The sequence below is a fragment of the Medicago sativa genome, chromosome 1 (genome assembly GCF_051527215.1).
Source record: "Medicago sativa cultivar Bolivia chromosome 1, Bolivia_mono, whole genome shotgun sequence".
Taxonomy (NCBI): domain Eukaryota; kingdom Viridiplantae; phylum Streptophyta; class Magnoliopsida; order Fabales; family Fabaceae; genus Medicago; species Medicago sativa.
In genome coordinates, this window is record NC_140749.1 from 7,420,592 (window position 1) to 7,431,628 (window position 11,037).

Below are 11,037 nucleotides of genomic sequence, written 5' to 3' on the forward strand. Positions count from 1 at the left end.
TTGCAAACATAATTAGGATGAGATTAGTGAACTAATCCAGGAAGTTGTGCCATGTAATCTTCTTCATTTGGAGTTCCATTTAAAAATGCATTGTTGATGTCTATTTTCATGAGATTTCAACTCTTAGACAATTTTATGTGTAGTACGTTTTTGAATATTTTAGGCTTGAGGACAATGTTGAATGTTTCCTTATAATTATTACTAGGATGTTGATAAAAACCTTTTGCAACTAGTCATGCTTTATACCAGAAAATGGATACATTTGGGTTCATCATCAAACGAAACGGCCACTTATTTCCAATGGCATTAAAACATGGTGGAGGAGGAACATGAAATCACGTACCATTGTTGATGAAGATAGTTATTCATCAGATATAGCTTGCTTCCATTTGCTATCTTAGATAGCATGTGTGACGGATGTTGGTTTTGTAGAAGGTGGCAAACGATATTTGGTGATTGAAAAAGGTTTCTTTGGTTTGAAGATTCCAACTTATCCTCAAGTGGTTGTGGAACAAGTCTCAACAAAGGGTGTCGAAAGAGAATCATTTGCATTAATAGATATAAAGAACTAGACCATGCGTGCTCATGTAATGAGTGAGGAAGTGGTTCAAGTTGTGGCCATTTTGGTAAGGTAGGGTTTGGAAAGGTTAATATGTAGGTAGGGGTGGGGGTGTTGTATGTGAAGATGGTTCGGATTATGTCGTTTTTGGAGAAATATGGTTTGGCAAGGTCGGTGTAGGTATGGGCGCGACTGTTGTAACTTGCTTGGTTAGGCTGGTTGGGTAGGAGACATATGTGTAGTGGTTCTAAGACTAGAGCTATTAAACACCTTGGATAGATACATTTCGTATAATCGATCAGCCTTTGTCATTGGTTAGTCTATCTTGGATAATGTTATAGCGGCAATAGAGATTTTGCATTTTATGAAATCTAAAACTGGGAAAAATTGGTGTTAGCACTCAAACTTGAAATTAGCAAAGGCTTATGATTGGAAGTATTTGCATGGATTGCTCAGATCCTGTTGTATGTGAAAACCATAGATTATTCTGCTATTGTTAATGGTAATGGTGTTAGACTTGTCATTCCAGATATAGGTCTTTGACAAAGGGACTCTTGATCATCATACTTATTAATTACTATTTGTGTTGAAGGTCTCTCAGCACTTCTTGTAGAAGCAGAAGCAAGAGATATGATATCCATGGGTTTAAAAAATCACACTATTTTTAACTTGGTTGTGCTTCATGGGGGAGATGTGGTGTAAGAAGAAATGAAGGTTTATTCGGTGAAGAAGAGTGCTTATCGCCTTTGTGTCTGAGAGAGTTAATAGACACTTTTATTTTTCAAACCATGCGTTCAACTTTATAAAATGGTATACGCACATTTTTCGTCAATAAAAAATCTACAACAAATAAAATGGCAATCAAATAAAAAAAGTTCAAGGTAGGTCTAACCAATTCCATTAGTTCTACCAAGTTAACCACATTTTATTTTATGTGCGGAAGAAATGAGAAATACCACATAAAACATTTCACATCGGGAGACCATGAATATCTAACATACCAATTTCAACAAATACCAATGTTTTCAATGCCGAAATTTTACAAATACAAATAAACAATGGTAAAAATCTAGATGCTCTCTTTCATTAGTAAATCAACTTAAAATAATCATCTCCGAGAATAATCTGAGTAGGTTCTCTTTCATTCTTAAAAGTCATTGAAGATTTTATAAATATCTTCTCATTTTATTATATGATGATACGTATTTACATAATTAAACTATATATCTAAAATCTAATAGTCATATTTTTCTATAATTTAAAAAGAGAGAATCTCAATTAAATAATCTACTTTATCTTTAAAGGAAACCATTACCTTCGAATAATCTTTTATTTTTACCGGTGAACACGAAGAATCTTCTACTTTTGGACAATGAATTTTTGTAGCCAATTTTTAACATTCTAGCAATTTTTATTGAGATGTAAATCCGACATCTAAAGCTTGAAGCTTATCCTTCAGCTGAAAATGGGTTCCTTATCATTCACAATTATGCATAAACGTTTTGGAGAACAAAAATGAACATGGCTGTGAGAAAAACAGGATCAAAACCAAGTTAATTTATATTCGATTTTACTTTACACTAACCCAACATTTCTCACATCAATAGCCACAGCATAAAGCAAGAGTTTTTTGGTCTATTCCTTTGCTATTATACCATTTCCTCATTTCCTTGCTTCTTCTATTCAGAGTCAGAGTCCATGTTACCCATTGCTTTTAAGCCTCTTGGTCTCTGCATAATATTCCAAATTAGGTTTCTTTATCAATGTGCTAAAGAATCAAAAAATTAAATAGTAGTTATAGGTCAAGTCAAGATATATATAAAATAATATGATAAATGAAACAAAAAATACTAACAATATTCTCTAACAAATCCTATCTCATTTATTTATTGATTAGTAAAATTGAGTCCTGTTTGGTACGGAGGTCATAAAATTTACCAAGATTTATATATATTTCAACAAATAAAAAAAATTAGTTAAGGAAAAAAGTTTGTTTATTGATTAATACCTTTTTGGTTATTTTCTTCTCCCTAACTTCATATCGTTCCAAGGTAAGATCGGATAGCCATGTACCTGGACTTACAAGCTGCAATACAAAGCAAAATAAATTAATCAAAATATGCAACAATACACATAAATATAGGAAGATGAATTGAAGAGGTAGTAAAGAACAAACAACTAATCAAGGACAAAAATAATATATATATTTTTTTTAAAGAAGGACAAACAAAAATATTGATGACGATATTAATAATAGTAATATTTTTCTATGAATATGCTTCAGAACAGCAACCATTTAAAGAAGGAAAGACAACTCATCCCATTTCAAGTTGTCGGTTAGTATATGGTATTTTTATTTATTTTCTTAGTACAGTGTGTGGCATTTTTATTAATAAAGAAATTAACAAATTAATGATATTCACTATCCAGCTTGCTCCATCCAGGTTTCCAACACAGCACATCCAATTTCCAGTGTCACAATATAAAACTCGACAGTGGACACATGCCTAGACCACAAACTGCTTCAGTGCACGACAAAAATTTTAATTTAAATAAAAAATGGCTAGTGCCTTAATTTTGTCTTTAGTTGCTGTAACACTTGGCTTTTATTATTTACAAATATACTATTATTAGGTTTTTTTACTAAAAATATATACAATTATAATTAGTCTTGTAATTGTCGAACTTTTAATTTTTAGTCAGCCCCTCGAAATAGACTATATAACCAAAATTAATATAACACATTACAAGAACTAACTACAATACAAACAAGTTTTATCCTAAATAATAAACATAAAAATAAGACTAACAAAATGAAAAGTTGTTATATATATAATACACTATATAAAAACAAACAAAAATTTTATAGACTAAAATATATAAATCTTTCAAAGGTAGTCTGTAGAACCACGAAAGAGGATTAGTCAAAACAAAAAACCCACAGAAGAGGAAAATTGCAATTACATGCGTAAGGACCAAGTCCAGATATTAAGTAATTGACGTTGAAGTGGGACCTAATCAAGTGCCTCTTTTCTTCTTTCTCTACCCAAAATATTTATTTTACTATATGATGAGCAAAATATCAATTTCCAACAAAAAAAATCAGAATATTTTCAACTTTATGCTTTTTATATTATTGCCCCTAGATAGCTCCACCACCAATACTAACGAAGCAATCAGATAGTGTTCCTCTACCATCAACGTGCAACTTGCATTTGGACATATTGAATTTTTATTTTAATTTTTTAATGAAAAAAAAAGTTTAGATGAATTGAGTCGGAAAAGCCATCAGATATACTCGTTATTATTATCTTTCAAATAAGTCTTCAAACCGGCAGTGAAATTAAATTCAAAGTATGTTTTTGTGGGATTAATCTGAATCCTTACGAATATACCTCACTAGTAGTATTTTTTGGACTAAAAATTCATATTTATATCACAATTTTTTTTCGGCGACATTTTCATACAGAAAATACTAATCCTCTTATTACAACGAGTTCAGGACCGAATTGGAACCATTATAAAAATATCGAAAAACTAATTTAGTTATTTCTTTTTTTTCATGAATCAAATTAGGTCTAGGTCATAAAGAAATTGTGAAGAATCAAATTTTTTTTAAGACAGTACTTAATGTGAACCATGGTCCCGTTGACGCGTGTATAGCAATCCATAAGCTGCCAACCACTATTTACGTATGGCTTTTCCAGGCATATAGGGTTCAAAGGAAAAAAGAAAAGAGGATGCCCACTAAAAATGACAATCTTTATTATAATTAAATTAAATATTTAAATTATGTACACAAACAAAGACCAAGGATAACTATCAATTTAAGAAAGGGTACATAATGAATATTTATAAAGCCTATCAACAAAACAAAAAAAAATCTATATCAAACTAAGTTACAAATAATGAAAATTTTATTTCTAACCATCACTACAACCCTTTTGAGATTATACTAAAATGACTTTATGCCTTTACTAAAATAAATATAAACTAAAAGATGTATAAATTTGTTCAAGAGGTTCTAATGTCACCGTTATTATTAATAATTTCTCCTTCTTGGTATTGAAAATGTAGTTTTATCACATTTTGGGAGGAGTTTATTTGAAGTTTTTCATTCAATTTCTAAGCTAAGATCACACAAAATTATACCATCCTTGTTTATCACGTACTCCCTTCAGGTCCTATTTACAAGAGAAAATTGACCTTTTAGATACATTGAATAATGTATGTATCTAGTCAAGAACCTAAACCAAATACATAAATTATTTAATGTATCTAAAATGTAAATTGTCTCTTGTAAATAGGACCGGAGGGAGTATTAATTAACAAAAAAAACGCTTCTTGCGAAGTGTTTCATTCACTTTCTACGCTAAGTTCACGTGACGAACACCTCTAAGAAAAAAAATTCCTCTCAATTAGGATTAATTCTCTAATGCATAAACTTTTCCAATCTAAATAAAAGCTTCATCAAAAAGATAAACAGTTAAATAAAGCAAATCAAATTGAAGAACATAAAGCAAACCAAACAATTAAGGAAAGTAAAGCTTACATTGAGGGTACGTTGTATCAATTTGGCTCTTTTCTTAGGTCTTTGAGGTAGCTTAGAACCCTTAATAGCCATAAAATCTTCTTCTTTCTCCTTGTTAGTCAAGGCAATCACAAACTTTGGTGGCCACACCGATGGAGTAGCATCACCACTCCCAGAAGATGACCCTCCACCTTTCTTCCCATCCAAAGCGTTATCAGATGAAGCTGCAGATTTGTTGTTGTTGTTATTGTGTTCATTGTGATGGGTGTGGGTCCCTCTTTTCTCATGTCCAACCCTCTCTGGTGAGGCAATTCCTCTAACACTTCCGTTGGTTTGTGTTCCTCTCATAGCACCTGAACCTTCTGTGTTCCTAAACATCAAATACAAGAAAGGAAATAAAAAGTTATGATTTATTCTATGATAGTATGTTTCTAATTATTAACCTATGAATATGAAACATGACATGATAAATATAGAAAACAAATTAAATATGCATTAGGAAATAAAAAATAAATAAAAATAGAGAATATTTATTTGTTTTGTTTGAATAAATAAATAATAAATAAAATTGGGAGAAGTGGATTTACGAAATTGACCTTAATAAGGGTCAATCTGAAATTAAATATCAGCGTTGGAGAAGTTGGAACAATAAACAGGTTTTGTGTGTTTTGTAGATTATAAGGTGGTTTTTGGATTGTTCGGTGTTTGTGTCTTTAACGTTATTTTAACTTAGATGAAAAGGTTTTAGGTAGATAGAGAGATGTTGGAGAGACACAACGTTAAGGTTATGTAAAGTGAAGGTGATTCATAACGGACACAGCTGGTTTCACGAAAGATTTAGGGCCGTTGGATCTGGATGGATTATGGGCTCTTGAAGAAAAGATGGAAGATTACTTTATTTATTACTACGTGTTGGAATGAAGAATAGGACGTACCAGATCTAACACTTGGTGTATCATCCAACGGTTGTAAATGGGTTTTGTTGTGGAAAATGACTTTAGATTAACACGTGGAGGAAGACCCTCTGTTTCATGTCCCGACAAAGTCTGGTATTATCAACATCCTCATGATGATATTTATGTTTATGTTTAAGATAATAAATAAATAAAAAACAAATTGATGGGTAGTACTAAAAATACAAAACAAAACAAAAAACACAAATTGAGGGGTTGGTTTGATACTTTACGGTGTTTCAGATCTAGATCCACAAGGTGTAAAGCAGTTAGTTATGAACATGATCTTCAAAATACCCCAAAGATTTACGGTAAACCTCTATGATCATTAACATATCAACCAAATCTAGAAGTGTATCATATCATATAATATGAATATGAATATCAATTTAATCATAATCAATGTCAAAGCAGTTGCAAAATGGTTAGATAATAGCAATTGATTAATAATAAAGATTCAATTTGCAGACACAAAACACAGCACTACTAGAAGATAGCATACATAATGAATATATCAACTACTCTTATGAAATAATAAAAAATTCTGGTTAGTCCTAACTTAGTTATAACCTTAAAACTATCCGGCTCGAGGAACCAGTCTCTATAATATTCGCAGAAGAAATCCAGTTCACACCAAAAAAAAAAAATAATGATACCTTAGAAAAATAGATTAATTTCGAGGAAAGTAAAGATGGGAATCTCACGCACCCACCGTGAGCTGATCGTTTAATTCGGATGAGACATTTGTGAGGACCTACCAATTGGTGAGTGGACAAAAAATAAGGCTTATGGTCATAATATAAGTGTACGTATTATTCATAGCCCAAATGCAGCAAAATGTCGTCAATGCCACTTTAAATAGACAAAGAATATCTAATTGGCTCGCCAGCCATCACCGCCCAAATTATTTATACTCAATCACAGTAGTGGTGACATTTTTTTTTTTTAAGCTGAAGATTCAAACCCCCTCAGGAAATCCGTGGCAGACATGAATCTATTACTTCCACACAAATTCTACCAAGAAGTTCCTACAAGATTATCGGATACTGTTTGACTAGATATGATGCCATTAACCATGCAATAAACGGAAATAATGGACCAAAATTATTCACAAATTAAAACATGTAGTGATTTATGAGAAATGAAAAGTATTTTGCCCTTAAAACTTTTAAATGACGTGGAGTGATAAGGTGATTTCTGATTTGGGGAGGGACATTTGAATTGGAGTATAAAGAGATCGTCAGTTCAACCCCCCCACAAAGTAACAACAAAAAAATAACGTAGTATGTTAGTAGTCTCAATTTATCCTAAAAGTAATCAATTTGGAGCACATTAGAGTTTTGGTTACCATGTTATTGCTAAGATGGGACTGATCCATAACCTAAAGGTCTTCAGGAGAACAACCCAAAATACATAAACAATCAGCAACCTTTTTGAAGACTAAAACTACACTTATCATTTTTCGGAGATTAAACTTTGTATCTTTACGATAGGTCCTAATCATCTATGGTCGTTCGACAAACAACTGAGGGTTTGCCCAAACGACAAAAAGACGATTTGTATTGAAGGAGGACTTGGATCATGTGTATCCATACAATTACAATCACTTGATAAATCCTTGGATTTGATACAGACGAGACATATTACATCTCAATTTTGTATTTTGGACTTGATTTATGAAAGTCATAATATAGATTTATCCAATATCGATCTACAAACCTAGATCAAATGACTCAACAAGTGTGTGATTTATCCAATACTTGAAGTGAATTACCTCCCCAACTTGGTTGGACACCAGCGTCATTGGCCAAAAGGGAGCTACCCAGAGCTGGAGGGCAAGTATCCCAAGTCTTCCTTCCATAGTCCGAGCAAGAGCTATGCTTATAGCTTGCTAGTGTGTAAAGGTAGCAGTGTGGTACATCTTCCTCAATCAAAGAAATTCACATATAACAAATTTGTAACCAATGTTTTTGTTTGATCATGTTTACTTTCATTTCACCTAATTTAATCTATGTGATTCACAGTTATCTTAAAATCTAGCTGAAAATAACTAAAATTGCAATCCCATTATGACCACTATCCTAATATTAAGTTGAATCGCGGTTAAATGCAATCTTAATCACAATTGATCTTAAATTGCAAAAACATGAATAATTGATGTCTTGAATAGTCGATAATTTCTTAAAACTCTAATTGATGTCACGCCTCGACCACAATCGCGCAGCAATCACAAAAACGTTGATCAAAAATCAAATGCTAGATATCAAATCCCGATCGATTTTTTTTCCAAACTCAAATCGAACACCACACTCGATGCATGTTAACTTGGAATCAAGGTAGATTTACTGAAATCACATGAACCACTGTGATTCTCTCAAACTCACCGCAAATCCAAACACGCACTTAATCACAATAGCAAAAACAATCACAACGGAAAACCTTCATGTCACAACTCACATCACAATCACATTTTTTTTCACCAAAAAAATTGCATGATTTTAACAAATATTAATGTAAGCAATCAAGCAAGTCAAAAGAGGGAAAAGTAAACAAATGACAAGTACCTGAGAATCCTTGGAGGAGGTTGCTGTGGAGAAGGGGCACGTTGACGAAGACTAGGATACCCGTTACTCTGATTTTGATTATTATGACTATGACCATTCACAATGTTATTATCAGTGTGGGATGTTCCAAACCGGTTTGAAGTATCTTTCTCGGTCCTAATTACCCTCCGGTCCACTCGAACCGTTGTCCTTTGAACCGGGTTTAAAGAATCTTGTTTAACTTGTACCTTCATGCACCTTAATCGCTTCCTGTTCCCCCATTGTAACACCAAATCTGACGTGGATGATTGTCTGAATCCATCTGAGCTAGCCCTCAATAACAAGGAACTAGATCCATCCCCTCCTTCATTTTTGTCTCTATTATCATCTCTTAAACTACCAATGTTGTTGCTGTTGTCATGGTTGTTATGTGATTCCTTATCCATCACTCCCTCCTCCCTGTCATCATTATATCATCAATTAGTAAAATATGAGTTTGCAAGTAGACCATTATTAGTAAAATATGTTTTTTTTGTTCAAAATTATTACTAGTGGAATATCTAGCACCATTTGTACAAAAAAAATATCTAACGCCATAAATTATTACATATTCATTCATGTTTCAATAAACTTGAAATTGGAATTTGCTTTGTGTTTTTTTGCAAGACTACAATTAGGTCAGGGTCATTATCATTATAAAATACTATATAATTTATTTATAATATTTATAATGTATCTGTTATCTATCTATATATTATTGTATTGTGCCAATGAAGGTTGGTAAGGAGTTGAATCCATATCCCGCAAGAACATGGGTGGCTTCTGCTCTTTGCTCTTGATAGATTCAACTTCCGTTGTCAACATAATTATCTCTTTAGTGATTGATCTACAAATATTTTTGAAAACGTTTCTTTGAGCTTTGGAGCTCACTCAAACCCTAGTGAGCTTCGAAATCAAACTCACCTAATTTTTTTATTAGAAAAAAAATATACTCCATTATTATTATTAAATTAAATAAAACAAATTGCATATTTTGGTCCACTGTTTTCGAGAAGAAATAAAAATGATAGCCATGGGAATAGTGCAAAGGAAGCATCTTGACACGAAGACAAAAAAATGGATGGTGAAAATTATGAGGGGTACCTCGCTTCAAATTATGAAAATATTTTCCTTCAAAAAAAACTATGAAAATATTTTACCAAATTAGAAGAGATTCAGTTCAATTTGCACATAGAAAAGGATTAAGATTGTTTCACCGATTTTGCTCTTAAAACAATTCAAAAATATTAAAACATGAAGAACACGAAGAGGAGGAGGAAGAAGAAGAAATAACAGAACATAACATAAAAAGTAAAAATTGTAAACAGAAATAAAGAGAGAACTGCACAAAGTACAAAGCATACTCTACGCCGAAAGTGTAGTTTCAAAGTTGACTTAAATCTACAATATTTATATTATTTTTTCAGAAAAAAATAGTAAGAACATCAAAATCATTTGCAAGAGCAAGGATGAAAATAAAATTAAATAAAAAGCAATAAACCATGAAAATTAATGCAATAATTAACGAAAAACTTACAATTAGTGAATAGTCAAATTCTTCTGGCACATCACCAACAAGAAGAAAATGAGATTTTTTTCAAGTCCCTGCCAAGATGATGAAGATGAAGACAGAAATCCAGAACTTCTTCACAACTATCGATCGTATCCACTGAAAAAAAAATTAAAATTAATAAAATGTCAAAAACTTGATTTCAATGAAAATCAACTCTTCACTTCCAAATTTGATATTTAAACTTTCTAAATTAATTCGATTTCATCAAAATTCAAAACCGTCAGCTTCAAAATTATTTTATTTTCAGAAAATACAAATCCATACCTAAAATCTAACTAACAATGACATTTCAAAGCTTCGATCTACAACTTTTTCATCAGAGAATCCAGAATTTCGAATTTTTGCATATAAGTGCTTATCTGCAAATACAAAAAAAGCAGAAAAACTTTAGCATAGAATTCAAACAGAGAATAGAAGAATGAAACAGAATCAAAAGCTTTGAAACTGAAAATTTGAACACCTTCAAAATACAACAAAATGAACCAAAAAATGCACTCTTCTGAACAAACAGAATTAACTTGATTTTTAACAATTAACAATTCAATACCTGCAAACACAGAAAATAAACCAAAAACAAAATGAAATTAGATATTCTGGTTAAAGATGAAACAAATTATAGATTGAAGCATCTTATAATTATAATTTAGATTTTAGAAACCTTAATTATGTTAAAGAAATTAGCAGATCCTTAGCGTTAACCATTCAGTAATGAAAATTAAGATCTTAGAACAAGATGTTTGGTTTTGCAAAGAGAATGGTGAAAGAACATAGAAAAATTGTTGTTGTTGTTGTTGCTCTTCGTCGTTCTCTTTTGTTCTTGTGATAGAATGAAATGAAAT

General features: G+C 31.7%; 1 protein-coding gene across 2 annotated transcripts; it reads right to left on the reverse strand.

Moving 5' to 3' along the window:
* Positions 1 to 1,936: 1,936 nt before the first annotated feature.
* LOC146952204 (uncharacterized) lies at positions 1,937 to 11,037 on the reverse strand. Of its 2 annotated transcripts, XM_085758837.1 has the most exons (8): positions 10,857 to 11,037; positions 10,659 to 10,745; positions 10,463 to 10,557; positions 10,163 to 10,294; positions 8,608 to 9,045; positions 5,112 to 5,460; positions 2,568 to 2,645; positions 1,937 to 2,289 (listed from the first exon to the last, which is right to left on the reverse strand). In XM_085758837.1, exons 5-8 carry the CDS (start codon positions 9,030 to 9,032, stop codon positions 2,239 to 2,241), a joined length of 903 nt encoding a protein of 300 aa, XP_085614963.1. In that variant the 5' UTR covers positions 9,033 to 9,045; positions 10,163 to 10,294; positions 10,463 to 10,557; positions 10,659 to 10,745; positions 10,857 to 11,037; the 3' UTR covers positions 1,937 to 2,238. The 2 variants fall into 2 exon arrangements, with proteins under 2 accessions (XP_085614963.1, XP_085614970.1); XM_085758844.1 differs by lacking the exon at positions 10,659 to 10,745.

Bases quoted from the DNA above. Each gene is read 5' to 3' on its own strand.
- LOC146952204 (XM_085758844.1), bottom strand. From the start codon at position 9,032: ATGGATAAGGAATCACATAACAACCATGACAACAGCAACAACATTGGT. The intron at 5,461-8,607 runs GTACTTGTCATT...TTTGATGTTTAG, and splicing joins CCTCCTCCAAGGATTCTCAG to GAACACAGAAGGTTCAGGTG. The intron at 2,646-5,111 runs GTAAGCTTTACT...TTTGTATTGCAG, and splicing joins TGATACAACGTACCCTCAAT to CTTGTAAGTCCAGGTACATG.